This window comes from Balaenoptera ricei, chromosome 20 (assembly GCF_028023285.1).
Source record: "Balaenoptera ricei isolate mBalRic1 chromosome 20, mBalRic1.hap2, whole genome shotgun sequence".
Classification (NCBI taxonomy): Eukaryota; Metazoa; Chordata; class Mammalia; order Artiodactyla; family Balaenopteridae; genus Balaenoptera; species Balaenoptera ricei.
In genome coordinates, this window is record NC_082658.1 from 11,812,487 (window position 1) to 11,832,339 (window position 19,853).

Genomic DNA, 19,853 nt, shown 5'->3' on the forward strand with positions numbered 1-19,853 from the left:
CGTGCCCCAGCTCGGAGCTTCTGTTCCACAGCGTTGATTTGGGGTGGGTGTTGGGACTGTGCTGACCATGACGTGTCTTGGGCCGTGGGGTCCGTCCCTCCACGGCCACCTTCCTTCCACGCCATGTCCCGGGACGCACAGGGGCTGCATGTTGCGGCTACCTCTGCCTGGGCCCGAGGTAGGTGGGCCGGTGGTGGTTGGCGCCCGTGAGAGGAGACGCATGTGCTCACAGGGTCGCACGCAGGGTTGAAACCTGCAAACGTAGGGTCTCCGGTCTTCTGACCTCTGCCGTGAATCTCAGATCCAGTGCAGATGCCTGAGGCCCCCAAACCCCCAGAGACACCAAGCGACTGTGTATCCTTGTCATTCTAGAATTTCCCATCTCCTCTTGGTGGCATCACCTGGAGAGGCACCCCTCCCCCTGCCCCCAGCACACCCCTGCCTGCCGGTCTCCAGACCACAGCAACCCCAGTGCCTGGCCCACCGGTGCCCGCTCCCCAGCTGTGGAGGGAGTGACAAGACAGTGATTCTGAGTAGCTCACTTTCCTCCTGCTTTTCTCTCTTGCCATCTGCCTCCCAGGGGACGTTCTCTTCCAGATGGCCGAAGTCCACAGGCAGATTCAAAATCAATTGGAAGAAATGGTGAGTCCCAGCCTCCCGGTGCAGCCCCCGGGGAGGGAGGGGCAGATGAAGGTGAGCAGGTGCTGTCAGAGGCGAGGGGAAGAGCCGGGCATGTGCTCTGGCCATGCATCCACTAGGGAAGTATGTGCCTTCCTGTGATCATACCCAGAGAGGTGGGGGCGTCCCCAGGGCCCGAGAGAGAAGTCGCACACCAGGGATGTGACCACCGTGGGGGCTGAGGATATACAGATGGACCTGGAAGAAAAGGACACGGGCAAGATGGGGTGTTATGCTCAGCTGGCCGCGGGGCCAGGTGGGGACACCTCGAGTGGTGGCCTGGGGAAGCACAGGTGCACCGAGCCTATAGGTCCTGCCAGGACCCAGCAGGTCCACGGCTCGTGTCAGCTTGTGCCTGTACTACCCGCCAGCACGGGAGAGCAGGGACAGTGGGGCGGCGGTCTCTGTCTCCCCAAGGAAAGCGGAGCCTCCGTGCCTGTCGAAGGCCGCGCTTCAGTTCAGTGCTCGCTCCCGGGGCCGCCTGGCTCCGCGGGGCCCACCTGTCCCTGCGGGGCCCACCTGTCCCTGTGGGGTCATCGGCTCATGGATCAGACAAGCTCCTCTCTCCCATTGGGGTGCCCAGCGTCCCGGGTGCCATGGTCGTGGTGACCGCCCCCCCTCTCCCGGGGCGGCCACACGTCGGAGCTGACGGCTGTTTTCTCTCCATGTCCAGCTGAAGTCTTTTCACAATGAGCTGCTAACGCAGCTGGAACAGAAGGTGGAGCTGGACTCCAGGTACCTGAGCGTAAGTAGCGCCCGCCCTGTACCTGCTGGTCACCCTGAGCTGCTTGGCCTCTGCTGTGTGTGAATCCTTCCCTCCGTGTGAACGGTTTTCATCTTCCTGTGAGCTCTCCATCCTGTGGGTTTCCTGCAGCTCCTCTGACATTCATGCCCATTTGAGACTAAATGTGACTCCGTGAGTGGACTCTCGCGTCTGATGCTCCACATGCCAGGTTCCGCTACCCCCGCCTCTCAACCACTTTTTGTAAAAACGATGTGAGGCAGCCGCCCTGTGGAACCTGTGTGAACTCCTCTGACCCGCTGTCGTTTCCTCGAGTTCTTCATGCCCCGACCCTGTCGCCTCTCCCAGGTTGACAAGAAGGGCGAGGGGCTGGGCTCTGTCGGTGTTCATTACATGATTTGATCTGAGGCGCTTCTGGCCCTGGGGTGGGAGAGAGGGAGGCTCGGCTGGTTTTCCCAGCCCTGATCTTTACCTCCAGGGTGGGCAGAGCTGAGGCCTCAGGTTTGCAGCTGCGCAATTCCTGCCGTCCACAGGGTCGGGGCCGCTGTGGCCCAGTTGAGAGCGGGAGGGGCGCACCAGCTCATTGCCCGTGGTTTTGTTGTTTGAATCTCAGGCTGCGCTGAAGAAATACCAGACGGAGCAAAGGAGCAAAGGTGATGCGCTGGACAAGTGCCAGGCCGAGCTGAAGAAACTCCGCAAGAAGAGCCAAGGCAGCAAAAACCCCCAGAAGTACTCGGACAAGGAGCTGCAGGTGGGACTTGGCCGCCGCGTGCTGGGGGCTCTGCCTGGGGACACACAGGAGCACTGGGGCCCCGGTTATGGTTTTGGGACTTCTCGGGCCTTTTAGTGAGCGGTGAAGGGCAGGCGCTCTTGTCTGTCCCCAGCACTCACCCTTCTTGGTCTCAGGGGGCGAGGCTGATCCCTCCTGATGAAACTGGGCAGAGCCAGGCTCTGCTCTCCTGGGGGATTTTGGGTGGTGGGTGCCCGGCGTCCCGGAGCCAGCAGGACAGCAGTCCCATCCTGTAGCCTCGGTGGGTGCCAGAGGGCTCTCCACCAAAGGAGCAGAACCCAGAGGGAAACTTCCTGCCTGTTCCTCTGGATTCCTACCTCGGTGAGAGATCCCAGACTGTTACTCTGATCGACTTGTGAATGCCTGCTCCCAGCACAGACCCAGAGACCCCGGGGCAGGTAGATGCTGGCTGGTCCAGCATCTCAGTGACCCTGCAGTGTGAGGCAGATGGCATTGCAGGGCACGGGAGGGGCAGCCCTGGTTGTAGACGTTACGTGCTGGGGTGAGGGACAAGGATTTAGGACAGCATGGCCTGTGACGGGCATGGCCCTGATACACCTGATTCACCAGAACCCTGCAGCCAGTTGACACAGATCAGGCCCAGACGCTGCTCTCCAAGGTCGCACGTCTCAGATAAGGAGGAGAAACAGGATAGCCCCCAGTGGTCAGCAGTGGAAGCTTCCCCTGGGCACAGGCATGGGGGTGACCCCTGGGGTGAACCCCTCACCTCCTGAAGCCCCACCCTTCCTGCCAGTAATCTGGGCAGTGAGCCTGGGGGCACTGCCTGGGGCCCTCTGTGCATGGTGCACGCACATGCCCCATGGTGCCCACACCGCTGCGCGCAAGCACCTCTGGAGCACGCCAGGGCCAAGAGGCCAGTCCTGCCCACTTGAGTATGGCATAGACTAGCAGGCCCCCTGCTCCCCCGGAGCGGCCCGGCCTCCGCGCCCCTCTGTGCCTGGGGCACCCAGTGGAGAGGATGGGTGGCGCAGCGGCAGCTGAGAACCGCAACCCGCCGTGTGGGAGGCAGCCGCCAGTCTCCTGCAGCCCCTTACTCAGGTGTGTTCCTCACGTAGTCGCAGTAACTCAGCTCCCGCCTCTCTGTAGCCTCCCTTCCCCAAGTCAGACGCGTTTCCCCACATCCACAGTCTCATGACCATCGTCTCAAAGACCGTCTGTAACCCGTCACCACGTCGAGGCCTCCCCGCCCCGCGGCGAGAGCGCTGCTGCAGGGAACCCTCACGAGTCACCCCCGCCCGGGATGTGCTCCTGGGAGCGGGTCATGAGGTCGAGGCTGGAAAGACACCTGCACTGGTGTGTGTCCGTTTTTCTGTTCTGTCCCATCCTTGACGTGTTTTGCCATTTTGTTTCCTGAAAACCTTGACCCGCTGCCTGGGAGGGCAGTGGCCTCCTCAGTGCCCTATCTGAGGGAACCCTGGGGACTGGTTTGGAGGCCTGGTGACAGGGACAGGAGGCTGGCTTTCCAGGGGTTCAGCCTGTGCAGCCCCCGCCCCTTAAGGTGCTTTTTTTTTTTGGTGACAGTTTCATCGAGAGGTAATTCACATACCATGTAACTCACCAGTTTGATTTTGAGTACATTCATAGCGTTGTGTAACTGTCACCACAGTCCATTTTAGGATGTTTTCACGGCCCCAAAAAGAAAGCCCGTCTGCACTCGTCCCTCCCCGCCCCCCAGCGGCATGACCGGGATCATATGACATGTGACCTTTTTTTTTTTTTTTTTTTTAATAAATTTATTTATTTATTTATTTATTTATTTATTTATTTTTGGCTGTATTGGATCTTCGTTTCTGTGCAAGGGCTTTCTCTAGTTGTGGCAAGCGGGGGCCACTCTTCATCGCTGTGCGCGGGCCTCTCACTGTCACGGCCTCTCTTGTTGCGGAGCACAGGCTTCAGACGCGCAGGCTCAGTAGTTGTGGCTCACGGGCTTAGTTGCTCCGTGGCATGTGGGATCTTCCCAGACCAGGGCTCGAACCCGTGTCCCCTGCATTGGCAGGCAGATTCTCAACCACTGCGCCACCAGGGAAGCCCTGACATGTGACCTTTTGCGTCTGGCTTCTTGCCCTCAGCGTGATGTTTCTGAGGTTCGTCCACGTTGTGTGTGTCAGTGCTTCGTTCCTTTTTATCATCATGTACCCGTGCTTCATTCCCCTTTACGGCCATGGACTCGGAGGCTCCGTCCTGTGCCCGAGGCCCTCTCCCTGGACGAGCTGGTGCTGCTATGACCAGCTTGCTGAGAGCCGTCAGAAGGGACTGTGTCCCGGCCGGTGCGTCCTGCGGCTGGGAGAGGACAGGCCGGGCAGAGGTCAGTGCGTGTGGGCTGGCGTCATCCATGGTGTTCACTCCTACATGACTCGGAGCCACATGGGCCTGGGTCATCGTGACTCTGCTGCCTCTGGTTCCCAGTGGCCCACTCCCCTTGCCCCAAAGCCCCCGCCACCCACTGCAAGACCTCTCTCTTCGGGAGAGCCCTGACTGCTCCACTCTGGAGTCTGGGCCTGCAGGGCCGAGAGGGTGGGATCTGCTCCCCCAGCCACGCAGGGCCAGGGGGACACAGCACGGGCTCTGCAAACCTTAGTCTTTCCATACGGGCAGTTGGGTGGTGGTTCTCTCCTTGCAGGGGGCCTCCCAGCAGTTCCCCAGCTTGGTGAGGCCGGCCATGTCCACCCTGGCCTCCTGGGACCTGGGAGACATCCAGTGCTGACCTTTCTTCCCGTGTCCAAGGGTCACCCCACAACTGAGGCTCCCCTCTGCCCTGTCTCCTCAGCACAGCCCTGCTGCCCCCGGTGAGGCCCAGTCCCCTCCCGATATCTGCCCTGAGGCTCTCGCTCAGGGGCCTCCTCTTCGCCCCCCTGTGGCCTGTCCCCGCCTGGGCACAGCCATGAGGCCCTGGCCGTTGGGTTTGGGTTTGGATCCCAGCTGTGCCCCGTGTGCACTGGCCGTGTGATCACGGCGAGTTCCATGTCCTCTCTTGGTTTCCCCGCTTGTGAGGGGTGTACCTCGGCCTTCCTCCCATCTCAGAGCAGGAAGAGCCCTGGGGCCTGAACAAAGCGAGGTCACCCCTCCCCGTTCTGTGCACTTCCTCGGTTTCCCTTCTCTGTCCCACCCCCTCCCTCGTCTTTCCCAAACCCACCCCACCCCCCTTCTCTACCTGTCCCTTAGCCTCCTGAGGGTGCTGTTGCAGTGATCCTCCTCCAGTAATCGAGTTCCTCCCGGGGAGGGCTGGGGGCTGTGTTCCACGCTGTCCCGCTCGCCGTCCAGCCCAGGCTGCTGACGCGGTGACAGGTGGCATGTGATGTTACTCCGGTTGTGGTTGTCTTTCCAAGGGTGGGAAGCAGAGCGACAGTCCAACCGGTGTGTTTTTTGTTCCCTGGTGGCGCTGAACCTGAGAGGCCAGGCTGGGGCATCCTCAGTCCCTCACCCCGCGTCTGTGCTGGAGCAGGTGGGCGCTCCGTGTGCTCTGAGATGGTGGAAGGCACGCTGGCCGCCTGGCCCATGGATGGTTCTGGCCTACCTGGTGGCCTTGTGGAGGTGCCCAGCCCACCTGGGCACGTGAGGGTCCTTGGGCACCTGGGTCTGTTCCTTCTGGTTCTTGGAACCTTTGCAGACCTGGCCAGGAGCCAGGGCCTGATGTCTGCTTTGAGGTGTGGCTGCTGGGGGCTGGGAGGGCCCTAGGCACCTTTTGGTTTGACAGCCCCTCCCCTCCCCAGTTTCCCCTGGAGGAAATGCCTGGGCAGGGCAGGTGTGCTGAGTCGGCCCTGCCCCTCGCCTTGGCTGAGGTCCTGCTAGTCACAAGAAGTTCTTTAAGACACTTTTTTTTTTTAAGTACTTTTTTTTTTTTTTTTTTTTAATTTATTTTTGGCTGTGTTGGGTCTTCATTGCTGCACCCAGGCTTTCTCTAGTTGCGGCGAGCGGGGGCTACTCCTCGTTGTGGTGCGTGGGCTTCTCATTGCGGTGGCTTCTCTTGTTGCGGAGCATGGGCTCTAGGTGCGCAGGCTTCAGTAGTTGTGGCACGTGGGCTCAGTAGTTGTGGCTTGCGGGCTCTAGAGCTCAGGCTCAGTAGTTGTGGCGCATGGGCTTAGTTGCTACATGGCATGTGGGATCTTCCCAGGCCAGGGATCGAACCCACGTCCCCTGCATTGGCAGGCAGATTCTTAACCACTGCACCACTAGGGAAGCCCAAGACACTGTTTTCCTGAGGAAGAGCAAGACTCTGTTCTCCCTGTCTCCATTTCTTAGAACGGCCGACACCCCAGCTCTCACGCAGTCCACTCCGGTAGCGGATCAGCCGTGGGGGCAGCTCTGTCCGTCCAGACTGTAGTTCACGGCCCTGCCCTGGAGAGCTTGGCCTCGCCTGGACCCACAGGACATCCTGGCCACTAGACCTGCTTACTCCAAGCAGATGTGTTTGCACGCTGTCACCAAGTGGGGGCAGGATTCCAGACTGTTTGGGCCCCTGGGGAGGTGGGGAAGGACCCCAGGCACCCATGGTCCCCCCCTGCTCTCTTGAAGCCCCCTCTGTATCCCCAGGGTCTCCACTCCGGGGACCTTCACTGGGGCCTGGGTCACATGTAGCCCAGTGGGCAGTATGTGTAGGTGGGCGTGGGCCTGGGCCCCACAGCTGGCACAGGGACCCCACCTGGGCATCCCCGAGCCACAGAAGCCCCTGGGCTGACGTGAAGTGCAGCGCCTCTTGGCAGAGGCGGTGGGACCCCCAGACCGACGGAGCCCATGCAGCTCTGTTTTCTAGGTATGGATACGCTGGCCAGGGCTCCCACGGGTGGATGCAGGTGTGGGCTGACTCAGTAGTCCCGAGATGGGTGGACTTCCTTGGGTCAATCCCTGGGGTCACCTGTGAGCCTTCTGGAGCCCCTGGTCCATGTGTTTTCCCTCCGCGACTGGAGCTCAGCGTGGGCAGGATGTTCGCCAGGGAGGGCAGAGAGGCCCCCGAGCACCCGCCAGGCAGCGGTTGACCCTGGGAGCACCTACACACCTCCCGCAAGGCACCTCGGCTCCTGAGCGGGGCGGAGGCTTGTCCTCTGTGAGCGTGTCTGTCTGTCTGTCAGTCCATCTGTGATGGGCTCCCCGTTAGTGGGACTGGGCCAGTTTCGTGAACTGCTGATAATTGAGACTGTGTTTTGGGATTTCCAGCGAGAGAATTGATTTTAATTATAGGTCAGGGAACAGGCACTTAGAGGCATTTGGGGCGCAAACTAGGACAGAGGTTTTTTTCTAGAAGTAGGGAGCACACCAAGTACTGCCCACACGGCTGAGGTCACGCCCTGCACCTCTGGTCATGGCTGTGCTCGCCGGACCAGGTGCTGACAGAAGCGCCCATCTGTGTGGAGGCGGCTACAGGGGACAGTCAGTGGAGGACGTACCGTGTGTCTGACGGGGCGTGGTCACAGGCCTCGTCTGGCGCCCTGTCTCTGGCCCAGGGTCCCCCTCCCCAGGCATGCGGGTGCATGGTTGTACTTTAGCCTGACTGTCAGGTTCTCAAAGCTTCGGGGTGATTCTGATGGACAGCCGGCCCCTGGCTGGTTGGCGGTCTCCGGGGCTTCGGACGGAAGTGTCCGGGCTGGGGTGGGACTGGTGCTGAGAGCCATCCCGGGTGAAGCACTTTGGGAAGCAGTGCTGGGTGGAGTTGGTCAGGCTCTGGGTGCACGATCCCCTTATAGATCGGGAGGGACTTGGCCAAGGATTTCTCCCGTTTCTGTTTCCTTTGGCCCCACCCCCAGCCCAGCTCTGATTAGGCAGGAGTCCTCGTCCTCCAAGGGACACCATGACTGTTAGAAAACCCAGCAGTCGTCCGTGCCTTTGGGATTTGCGTTGGTGTGTGGCCGGCCGGTGGGGGCCACGGGGAGGCAGTGTGTGTCCTTCCCACCCCTTGTGTAGGTTCAGAGCTCTGAGGGAGGGGCCGGCAAGACCGCAGCAGAGGCGAGAGCCCAGGAAGAGAAGGCTGGAGGCAGATGGATGGGCGTGGGTGTGGGGCGGGGTCACCCCCAGCGTGGGCCAAACCTTCTGCCCGAGCGCAGAGGGCCAGGGCCCTGGACGGTCCTTGCCGGCACAGTGCCAGGCTCTCAGCAGCCCAGCACTTGGAGCTGCTGACACAGGCAGGCTCCTGCCGTTGGGAGGGCAGAGGGCCCACCCACCCAGCTGGGGTTGAGGTTGCCAGGGTCCCCCTCCTCTGCTCTGATCCATCTTCCCCGTTCCCTCTCTGAGCCGCAGAGAGCGGGGCCTCGAGTGTTCTGGGTGTGGGGTGTGGGCTGTTGCCGGGGCCTGTGCTGACTGAAGCAGGCGGTTCCTGCAGTCTGCTCCCCCTCACTGGGCTCCCTTGTTCCGGGAGGCGCCTCCAGATTGCCCTCTGAGAAAGGGGAGAGATTTGTTCTATTTCAAGGGATGTGTAATTAACAAAGCAAAAACAAAATAACCATAATTTAGATCTTCAAAAAAGATAATGGCAGAGGCTGCTCCTGTTAACACGTGGAGTTTGATGGCAGTGGTTTAAGCCCCTTATGCGTCTGCTGTTCTCATTTTAAAAAGCTCTTCAGTGTGAAAGGCGGTCTGTGGACAAGGCACCGCATCCCAGCAGTGGGACATCTTCTTTCCTTGGAGTATAAGCAGTTAGGGGTCCTCCTGGAAAAAAACAACTGAGAAGCCAGAAGCTACTGCGCCCTCTTAGGGCTTCTGTGTCCACAGATGGTATCAGGATTCTCAGTCCTCTGGGGGACTCTGTCCCTTCCCCTGGTCCCCCCCAAACCTACCCCCAATTCCCCAGATCAAGCCGCACAATTCCTCCTCCAGACTGGGCTGCCTACTTGGATAGCACCGTGGGAAATCTGGAGCATCTTATGCTGTCAGAGCTGGGAGGGCTTTCGGGGGGCAGCACCAGGCACACCGCACCTGTCTTTTCGCACTGAGAGGTGGGCATGTAAAAAAGTAAGAAGAAATAGGTGAAGTGTTTTATTTAGTGGCACATGTCTAGAGTGTTATTTAGACACGCAATCATTATAACAAATACTAGTGAGGTATTTTGCGTTCCTGTTTTTCTGCTGAGTCTTTGAGGTTGGATATGAATTTTTTACCTGCAGAACCTCCAAGATCACGTGAGGCAGGGGCTGCCATGTCGGGTAGTGACAATCTGGCTCAGCCCCTGAGGAAACTGAGACCCAAAGGGTCCAGAGACTTGGCAGGGACCACCCAGTAAGGTGGGCACAGGAGCCCGGGCTCCACCCTCCTCCAGGTCCCAGGACAGTAGAGCAGACCTCAGACCTGGATGGCGTGGATCCTGGAAGTTTGGCGCACTCCCTGGTGGCCACCCAAGGCCTTGGCTCAGCGTGCTCACAGATTGCTGAGACACCCGTCCCCTTGGGCCTCAAGCCTTTGTCAGCATGTCCAGCCCACTGGTGTGGACAGAAGTGGCCCCACGTTCTCTCCTGGGGTCTGGGCATGGGGATGCCCATGGGCGCACCCCTCCCAGCACATCCTTTCTGGACACGCCGGCGTGTGAGTGTACTGGGCAGGGCGTGGGCAGTGGGATCTGTTTGGTCACGGACCACCCCCACCCCCCCACCCCCCGCCAATCTAGTGATGGCTGTGGGCCCTTTCTCAGGAAATTGGGAAGCCCGGGGCCCATGGGTCCCTGATGCCTGCAAGAGGCACTGCACTTTCTGCCTAAGGATGTGCCCACAGCACATTCCCCGCAGAGCTGCCTGCTAGCTGTTGCGTCTGCTGGACCGTGGGCAGGAGGGCGCAGTTGCCCTCTTGTTCAGCCCCGGCCCCAAGCCTTGCTCTGAGCTCTTGTGCTTAAATGAGATTTTTAAGGGTCCTCCAACAATCCACTGAACCGCTGCCACAGCCCTCACCAAGCTTCACCCACTGACCCAGGCTGGCCTCCCTATTCTTGGCCTGGGTGCCGAGTGCGTCAGACCAGGGAGTGGGCACAGGCCCGGTCAGCAGGCTCCAGGGAAGCCACCGGCTGCCCCCAGAAGCTGCCCAGTGACTGAATGCAGCTTGGGGGCGTCCGATTCTGGCTGTACCTTCCTGTACATCACCGCTAAGCGAGTTCCCTCCTTGTCTCCTTGGAGTAATGGTTACCAGTGGTGACAGCTGCGGCCCAAGGATTCCGCTGTCATTCACCAGCTGCAGCGGTTAGGGGCAGCGTTGGTGTTTTGAGAAACGTGGGAAAGCCACGATGGCCTATCCGGTGAGGGAAACCAAAGCCTCGGGTGTTTTCTAGAACGCCCCTCCCCCACTCTGAGTCACCGGCTCGCTCCACAGAGGAGAGGAGACATGTGTTCTGATCACTTTTGTCTTCTCGGATTACAGGGCTGTTCAGCCCAGGGTGACTAAGTGGGAGCGTTCTGTGGGTCTTAAATGCTTTCAGCTGGGTGTTTCTATAGTGCGGTCTCCATAGCACCCGCTAAGCAAGGAGCAGGGGAAGGTGGGGGCGGGGAGGATACAGGACGCCAGGAGCCTGGCTGCGGTGCCTGCCTGTGGCAGGGACCGGCTTGGGCCGTTTTCTGGGACCTGTTGCTAAGTCATCAGAGCTGTAGGGTCAGGCACGTTCTGTCCTCTGCACGTCCAGAGAGCGCGGACACTCCTGCACATTTGGGGGGTGTCCCTGCCGACAGTGGCCAGCGTGGCCTGGAGGCTGCAGCGGGGGGCGGGGCGGGGGTGTGTATCCTCCTCTGCCCGTTCGAGGGCAAAGCTCCTCACTTGGCCTGGATTTCTAGAATCTGCCCGTGAAGTGGTGGCCTCTCTCCCCAAGAGGCGGCGTCCTGGGAAAGGAGGTCAGGAGGGCCTGCCGTCGTTCCTTGACAGAAGTGGCAGCCAGTGTCCTGGCCGGCTAGCGCTCTGCCCAAGCCAGATGCTTGGTGTGGGGACCGTGGAGGAAGGGTCGGCTCTCCGGGTCCTCGTGGCCCCCGCCTGGGCTGGCCATCCCGGCCGGTATAGCTCAACATCTCTCCTGCCCTATCCCAGGCAACTGTGGTCCCTGGGAAGACACTGGGTGGCTCTCGTAGCCCCAGGTTCCCTGCCTGAGACCTGAGCTGCTCCTGGCCATTCTTGGGATTCGTTTGAATAAATGGAAATCTTAAAAATAAACCACCACCCCCTCCCCCGGCCCGGGAGGCTGCCAGGCAGCTAATGAGGCCAGCGCCCTGCGCCATCTCGTCCCGAGCTGGTTTCTCTCCCCTCCAGGGAGTGGGAGCGTTGAGGTGAAAGATGTTACCGCAGCCTGAAAACCCAGAAACCGTCAGCAGGACGGACGGGGACGCCGGGCCGGCACGAGGAGGAGCCGTTCTCAGCATCAGGCTCAGGGCGGGCGGACCCTGGGGGCCCACGTCCCGGTTTACGCTGCTGTCCTGGGGTAACCGCTGGAAGAGGTGCCTTTCCCTCCCCAAAGTCCCCAATTAGGGGACAGTGGGCGGTCTCCCTTGGGCCTTCCTGCATGAGGTTCCGCGCTGACCTCTCAGCGCCTCAGCCCCTCTTGCCTGGGCGTGGGGTCTCCACGTGCCTGGCTCACCCTGAGCCCACCCCTGGCCAGTACTGGAGCAGCCCCCAGGGAGGGTGGGAGGTGGTGACCCGGGGAAGGGCTGGCCGGCTGGGGCTTATCCTGGGGTTAAAACACAAACTCCTTCCGGAGCCTCGCAGCGACTTTTTCTGAGGCTGCCCCTTAGGGGGCTCCCAGGACCCCAGCCGAGCCCCTGTGTGCGCCCCTGTATGCAAGGATGAGCAGGCCAGGCCGAGGGAGGCGTCTTTGTTCCGGGCTGGTTGAAGACTGCAAGGCCACGCCGATGTCCCACTATCCCCTGGATGGGGTAGGACAGCCACGGAGCAGAGCGGGCATGGGACCCTCTGGGGGATTTCAGTCTAGCATTGGGTGTTGTTTAGGTGATGGGGCAGGGGCAGCGGGGGTGTGCATCAGGGTCCCCCTCTCTGAGGGAGCCCAGCCCCTCCAGGCCCTTCTGTCCAGAGGGTGTTCCCGCCCCCAGGCTTCCTGTCCGCATAGGGGCTTCGGGTGTGAGCCACTCCCCCTTGGTGGGCGGCATCTGAAGGGACCTCCCCACACAGCACAGCCTTGCCCACGGTGGCCTCCACAGGCCCCCAGTAGCACCCCAAATCTGCAGACTTGCTCCCCCACTTCCTGAAGGAGCCACGGTGCAGGGGAGGTTCTGCAGGAGCAGGGACTGGAGGCTCTGGGATGCGCACATGTTTCATAACCCGGAGAAGAGCACTTGGAGAAGAGCACTTGGAGCTGCTCGGGCTGCTGGGGCGGGGGCGGGGACCGGCGGCAGTGGAGGCAGGGAGCAGGGCTGCCCTGGAGGCCTCTCTCCTCCTGCACAGACTTTCTCAGGCACCGGCACCCCCACCCCGCGGTGTGGCCGGCCCTGCGGCTGCTCAGGAGGACCAGGGCCGGCTCCTTTAGGGGTGGGGTAGTGGCCTGGCCCATTTTGGCTGCCCTCCCAGGGCGAGGAGAGGGGGTTCAGTGTTGAAGGCGGGGTGATCTGCAGGCGTTGGAGGGGGAAGCAGGGTCCCAGTCCTGGTGGGGGCGCTGGGCAGGCCCTGCCTGGGGTAGTGTGCTCACTCACGCTGACAGAGCTGTGTGCTGGTGAGAGCACTGGGGACGGCCCACGCCCGGCAGGCGGGCCCTTGCCCTCCCGCTGAGCGCTGCTGGAGGGGAGGGGAGGGGAGGGGAGGTGGCAGGAACAGCCTGCACTGTGCCCACCGGCTCCGCACCACCCACCCACGCTGAGTCAGAGCTGGTGGAGGAGGCGGGGGAGGCTGCCCCCTCGTGGCCTGGACCTGCCCTTGCCGCCGGAGGATGGGGCTTGATTCGGCAAAGGCTGCTCCCTGGCCAGCTTGGGGAGGGGGAGTCTGTGCCCCGCGTGGAGCATGGAGGAGAGAGAGGGGAGACAGGAAGAGGGCTGGCAAGGCCTCCCACACCCGGGAAGCCGGGCCCTGCAGACCCACACCCAGACGCGGAGGGGCCTGCAGGCCTCCCTGGGACAGCTGCCCCCAGTCTTGCTGGTACTTTGTTACTGAAACTTTCCAACCTGCAGAGAATGTTCTGGTGTGCCCCAGTATCAAGCGCGGTCTCCTGTGTCTGCGTTCTCTGGCCACACCCATGGGATCTGGGTGTGAATTAGTTATTCTCCAATACACAGTGCCAGCTGAACTTTCCTGGTCTACCGAGCATTAGGGTGGCTTTTGTTATGTTTGGAGTCTGGGTCCAAGGGAGGTGACCACCGCCACCAGCCTCACCAAGCAACCTGCCAGCATGGTCCCCACACGTACGGCTGCCGGGGCACCAGGGGGCAGTGGCACAGCAGGGCAGCCCCATGGCCAGGGTGAGTCACACGGCCAAGCCCCACACCGGTGCGCTGGCCAGGAGGTGTGCTCCCCCTGCGTGGGGCCGCCCAGAACTGGAGGTGATCGCGTGCTGTCCCGTTGCTGGCTCACCTGCCTCTTGTACCCCCTCTCCCACCCCCAGTACATCGACGCCATCGGCAACAAGCAGGGTGAGCTGGAGAGCTACGTGTCTGACGGCTACAAGACTGCTCTCACTGAGGAGAGGCGGAGGTTCTGCTTCCTGGTGGAGAAGCAGTGTGCCGTGGCCAAGAGCTCCGCCGCCTACCACTCCAAGGTGGGTGTTCACTCTGCGTGGGGCCGAGCCCTTGTCGGCAGAAACGACGGCTTCCCCCGGGGGCACCGGGACGCGTCCAGCCTGGAGCTGTCGTGAAGGAACACTGTGCTGAACGTCCCGTGTGTTTCAGATTTCCCCAGGGCGAGAGTTCTGGAAGGAGAGTTACCGGGTTAAAGCTGCAGATGCTTTAGGACTCCCGTTAGAAGTTGCCGGCTATGTTTTTGAGGGCACTTACACTAACAGCCCACTAAGAGGGTCTCCTCCAGGGATCAAGCTCCTTGGGAGGGGCTGCAGTGCCAGGGAACCCCTACAGAGGCCAGCTTAGGCCCCCGGGGCCAGCAAGACCCAGAGGACACACCTCCCCTGCAGGGACGGGTAGCTTCACTGGGGCTTCTGTTCCTGTAGTCCACAGTTAGGAGCTGGGGTGGGGTCAGAGCTGTCTGCGGGAACATTCCAGAACGTTTTGAGAGTTTAGGTGTGGTTAGGCAGCTCAGCCAACCAGGGAGGCCCTCGTTTGTGTCCTTTTTCCATAAAGGGCTTCTGCGGGTCAGCACCTCATACACATGCTTGATCTGACTCAGCTTCTGGTCCCCAGGCTGGAGCTGCCAAGGAGACAGATGCCCTCCCTCCACAGAGAGGCTCCTGCTTGCCTGGGCCTGCCCAAGGGCCTGCTGCCACCACAGGTGCAAAGCAAGGACAGTGACAGGACTTATGTCCTTTGCAGGGTCGGGGGTCCGGCCACCCCACTGAGTGGGGCTTTGCCGTCAGTTCCTGTGCCCCCGAGGGCTCACTGGCAGCAGGGCGGTGCTTGCTGCAGCCGCAGTTCTCTAGCAGGGCCACCGCAGCGCCCACGCGGCCCTAGGCAGCACTGTGGCAGGCGTATGCGCCCTCTGGCGGCTGGGCCCTGTGACTGGTCAGGGAGAGCGCAGGCCCATCCGTGCCAGAAGGGCAGGAAAGCTGTCCTTTTCCAGGACGCCACCATCTCCGTCTCCTGGGGGGCCTGATCATGTGTATGCGAGACACGACAGCTGACTTTCCAGGGAGCTGGACGCCAGCCCCCTGGTAGGTTTAAAAGAGGCACAAGCCCCCCGGGCTGGGGCACCGGGGCATGAAGGCAGGACCACCCCAGCCTGTTCCCAGCAGCAGGCGCCCGGCATTTCCCTGTGCCTGGGCTCAGGCCCGACAGCAACAGGGCCATCATCAGGGTGGGAGCCCTGGGCTGCGGCGCCCTGATCCTGGGTTGTCCCTGTTAGTACAGGGTCCCTGCTGACCCGCTTTCTCACCACCGGCCCAGACCCATCAACTATTTCTCTCAACCGGGAGCCAGTTAGTAAATATCTCCAGTTTTGGCTATTGCACAGAGAAGTGGCCACAGATGGGTAAACCAACGGACGTGGCTGTGTTCCAGTCAAACCTTGTTCACAGACAAGCAGCCAGCCCTCGGGCGGTTGTTTGTTGGCCCCTGGTTTAAACTAGCAGGTGGTAGAGGGGGCCACCGCCTGCTCCAAAGGGCTGTTTGTCCAGCAGCCTCCAGTTTCCCCATGTGGACGCCACCTCCCTGCCCCAGACACAGGTCAAAAGAAGTGGGAAGAGAGACTTCCCTGGCAGCCCAGTGGTTAAGACACGGCGCTTCCATTGCAGGGGGCGCAGGTTAGATCCCCGGTCGGGGAACTAAGATCCCGCATGCCACGCAGCACTGCCAAAAAATAGGGGGGAAAAAAAAAAAAGTGGGAAGATAAGTGAGGAGAGACAGTGAGGGCTGGACAGACCCTTCCGAGGTCCTGGAGACCATGACTGCCCCAAGCTGGGGGGCAGCTCCACACAAGGGGGGTCTGGGGTCTGCAGTGGAACATGGGTTGTGTCACCTGTTGCAGGTAGGGTAGCCCACTTTGGTCAGAGGGCCAGGAGAGGGGGAGGGCACAGCTGCACCCCAGGCCCTGAGTGTGTCCATGTCGTGGTCACAGGGCCCCTGAATGGGCTGCAGGGACCCTCAGGCTGCTGTCTCACTTCTGGCTACACCCCCATCCTGGGGCCCTGGTCAGGCCTGTGGCTTCCTCATCCTTTGTCAGGCCCTGTGCTCTTCTGGCTAGCTGTGTCCTGGGCAGGCCCTGGTGCACACTGGAGGGACAGCTGGGCTTGCGGGCCCCTGGGTGGTGCCCTGATCGTAGCTGGGCTTTGGGCAGCTCTGTCCCTTCCCCACGGTCCCCTCTGTCCCTGCGAGGTTTCCTGGCCCTCAAGTCTGCCCGAGTGGCGCTCTTCCTAGTATCTCAGGGTTTGCCCACAAAGGGCCTTTCTGTTCGGTGGCTGACCACTTGAGCACCTGTCCATTTCATCTCCCTCAGGCCCCTGGGGAGGCCCCGCCCTGATCAGGCCTTGGTTTGATCTCATTCCTGGGGGTCCCTCGACTGCACAGCTCACTGCATCATATCGGCTCCTTTCCCAGGTCAGGGGTCAGGGACTTACAGGTGGCTCATCTGGCTGTAAGGCACCCCACCTGGCGAAGAGCAGCCCTAGCCAGGTGTGCCCCTCCCGGGGTGGGTGTGTCTCTTTAGAAGCCTCCCAGTGCCAGGCGGGAGCCAGGGGGCTGCATCAGTGAGGTCGGCAGCAGGCCCTGGCCTCCCGCAGCCCCGCAGGCAGGCTGCAGGAGCCTGCGGCCGGCCCTCATTCCCACCCTGTTTGGCTTTCTCCGCTTCAGGGCAAGGACCTGCTGGCGCAGAAGCTGCCGCTGTGGCAGCAGGCCTGTGCCGACCCCAACAAGATCCCAGACCGCGCTGTGCAGCTGATGCAGCAGATGGCCAGCAGCAATGGGTCTATACTCCCCAGCGGCCTGTCGGCCTCCAAGTCCAACCTGGTCATCTCAGACCCCATTCCGGGGGCCAAGCCCCTGCCGGTGCCCCCTGAGCTGGCCCCGTTTGTGGGGGTAAGTCCTTGCTCTGTAAAGCTTTATGGGTGTGTGGGGGGATGGCCCCCCTTGGCACCAACGGTTGGCATCCCGTGGCATCTTGGGCGCCCCTGCTGGGGGCAAGGGGTTCTCCACACTGGCCTTACCCGGGCCGGGCCCTCCTGCCACACCGCCCCCATGCCGCCTCTTCCCGACAGCGGCTGTCTGCCCAGGAGAACACGCCTGTCATGAATGGCGTTTCGGGCCCAGACAACGAGGACTACCACCCCTGGGCTGACCGCAAGGCCGCCCAGCCCAAGTCCACGTCTCCTCCGCAGTCTCAGAGCAAGCTGAGCGACTCCTACTCCAACACGCTTCCTGTGCGCAAGAGCGTGGCCCCCAAGAACAGCTACGCCACCAGTAAGAGCTCCGCTGGGGCCCCGGCCCTGCCCCCGCCCGCAGTAGTAACATCACACCTGAGGGGAGGCTGGGGAGGTCCGGAGGCTCGCAAGTGTGCGTGCCTGTGTGCAGCACCCTGGGGCCCCTTTGAGATTGCCTTCCTGGACCCTTGGGCTTGGCCAGGCTCCCCCATTAAGTGAACATGATAGGGCGGGGTGGTGCGGGGATGCCAGCAGCTCAGCTGGTGACAGGAGCAGGTGAATGACGCTGGGGAGGGCTTCGCTGACCGTGACAGTTTCCCGCCCTGCCGTGTCTGCCGTGGTCGGCACTCTCCCTCCCGCAGCCCCACCGGTGGCCTCGGCCCGTGAGGGTCTCCTGATTAGCAGATGGCAAAGCTGAGGCTCAGGCCCAGAGAATTGCCCCTGCTGATGAGTGGCAGGTCGGAGACTGAATCCACACGCACCCCAGCTCCCAGGTCCTTCCAAGGTCTGAGCCAAACAGCCCTGGAGGCCTGGCAGTCGTCCATCAGGATGGACAGTCCACCTCCAGGCCCACCTGGGGCCTCCTAGCATCTCACCATCGGGCAGCTGAGCTGACGGGAGGGTGACCGTGCCCGTACCCGCTCGGGGCAGAGATCCCCCTCACACCTGCCCTGTCTTCCCGGCAGCCGAGAACAAGACCCTGCCCCGCTCGAGCTCCATGGCAGCTGGTCTAGAGCGCAATGGCCGCATGCGGGTGAAGGCCATTTTCTCCCACGCGGCTGGGGACAACAGCACCCTGCTGAGCTTCAAGGAGGGCGACTTCATCACCCTGCTGGTGCCTGAGGCCCGTGACGGTTGGCACTACGGCGAGAGCGAGAAGACCAAGATGTGAGTCCTGTGTGGGCGGTGGGAACGTCGGCCTCATGACCTGGTCCTCAGACGTCCTGACTCTGGGCTCTGGGTCCTCCTTTGAACTGATGATCCAGGTCCCACGCTTCTGTTGGGAGGGACAGATGTAGCCGAGGGCCCCCCACCGTCCCTCACTTGCACATCCCCTGACTTAGCCCATCACCCCACATGTGCGTGTGCCCTCCCGGTCAGAGAGGCCAGCCTTCCACCCCAAAGCCTTTCCGTGCATGTGAGCAGCCCTCGTGCTGGGGTTCTAGACGTGGCCTTGAGCCGGATGGGCCGCGCCTTCACGGCTTAATTGAACGCCTGTTGCCAAGAGGCTGTGCCAACGCCTGGCTCTTGCTCAGCCAGGGGCCGCGCAGGTCAGGGGCTGTCCCCTCCCACTGCCACCGCCACCACCGTTGTCTGCATGCGTCTGTCCGCGGGGTGAGAGACCCCTGCCCCAGGGCAGAAGCAGGCTGCCTTAGCCGGGGAGGGAGAGGCTGCGCTGAGCCTGGCTCTGGCCTCCTGGCAGCCGCCACCCCTGATGGGGAGCTCTGAGGAGCAGGGGCACCGGCAGGGCACCCGCATCCCCAACACCACGCCTGCCTCCCCCCAGGCAGCCTCTCACGTTGGTGCCGTGGTTCTGTGTGGCCACTTGGGGCTGAGGCCCTGCCCAGCTGGGCCACGTGGTAGGAAACCAGTCCTGTTTGTTGAAGAAGTAAGAGCCTTGCCTGGGTCCTGGCACCTTCCCTCACCCCCAGCCTCGCTCCCGTCCGGAGCAGGGCAGTTCCGAGCTGGACGCACACCCCGCGTGGGTGCAGGGGTCTCCTGGACTCCCTGGAGCGCACACACGTGTCCCCTCCTCAGGTGCAGCCAGGCCGGGGAATGGGTGGGACTTGGGCCGGATGGCAGTCGGCCCCCGCGCTGGAATGCAGAGGCCCCGGCACGCTCTGACAGGGTCTGCTCTTCCAGGCGGGGCTGGTTTCCCTTCTCCTATACCCGGGTCCTGGACGGCGACGGCGGTGACAGGTTGCACATGAGGTGAGCATGCCGACAGGGGCAGGTGGCCCGTAGCTCTGGGGAGGGGCTGCACGTTTGAGGCCCTAGGGTGCAGGGGTGCGGAGGTGCTCTGAGGGCGGCGTCTGAGAGCCCCGGGGGTCGCTGCCAGCTGTGGGGGACGGGGTGGGGGCCCCGTGAGCCCCCCAGGTCCCTCTGGCCCTCGGGAGAGCAGGAGACTCGCTGCCGGAGCCAGCGAGGGGCTGAGCGGCTGCCGTAGGGCTCGGCTCCCCTCCCGCCTGCACGCTTCACACCCCGCTCCTAGGCGGGGGCTGGCCCACTGGGGCGGCATGGCTGCACCCCAGGCCACGGAGAGCAGCCTCTCGTTCCGCCGTCTTTGCGGGGCCCGTGGGGGCCGGGCCGGGCCCGAGCTGACGGCCCTGCGCGCCGTCCCCACAGCCTGCAGCAGGGCAAGAGCAGCAGCACGGGCAACCTCCTGGACAAGGAAGACCTGGCCCTCCCGCCCCCCGACTATGGCACATCCTCCCGGGCCTTCCCCGCCCAGACGGCCGGCACTTTCAAGCAGAGGCCCTACAGCGTGGCCGTGCCCGCCTTCTCCCAGGTGAGCTGGGGGCCTTGGCAGGGGCCGTTGATGGGTGGGCTCGGCCGCAGCCCTGTGTTGGCACCTCCACTGGAAGGCCGTGGGCTCGGGGGTTTGGGCCTGGCATCTGTACCCCTGCTGTGGCCACCTCAGGGGACACGGCCAGACGTCCTCTATAGTCTCAGGGCTCTAGAGAAGGCACGGCGGCCCCTCTGCCTGCCCTTCC

At 62.4% G+C, this 19,853-nt stretch overlaps 1 protein-coding gene across 6 annotated transcripts in view; it reads left to right on the forward strand.

The window, feature by feature from the left end:
- BAIAP2 (BAR/IMD domain containing adaptor protein 2) overlaps positions 1-19,853 on the forward strand; it is a 71,028-nt gene that overhangs the window by 40,775 nt on the left and 10,400 nt on the right. For 4 of the 6 annotated variants that reach the window (XM_059908333.1, XM_059908331.1, XM_059908334.1 and 1 more), the window contains exons 4-12: positions 581-642; positions 1,352-1,423; positions 2,034-2,171; positions 13,726-13,878; positions 16,574-16,798; positions 16,978-17,179; positions 17,826-18,027; positions 19,003-19,071; positions 19,486-19,648. In XM_059908333.1, the coding sequence (XP_059764316.1) occupies positions 581-642; positions 1,352-1,423; positions 2,034-2,171; positions 13,726-13,878; positions 16,574-16,798; positions 16,978-17,179; positions 17,826-18,027; positions 19,003-19,071; positions 19,486-19,648 (1,286 nt within the window). The remainder of the gene's footprint in view (positions 1-580; positions 643-1,351; positions 1,424-2,033; positions 2,172-13,725; positions 13,879-16,573; positions 16,799-16,977; positions 17,180-17,825; positions 18,028-19,002; positions 19,072-19,485; positions 19,649-19,853) is intronic. The other 2 variants (XM_059908335.1, XM_059908336.1) reach the window with 1 other exon arrangement.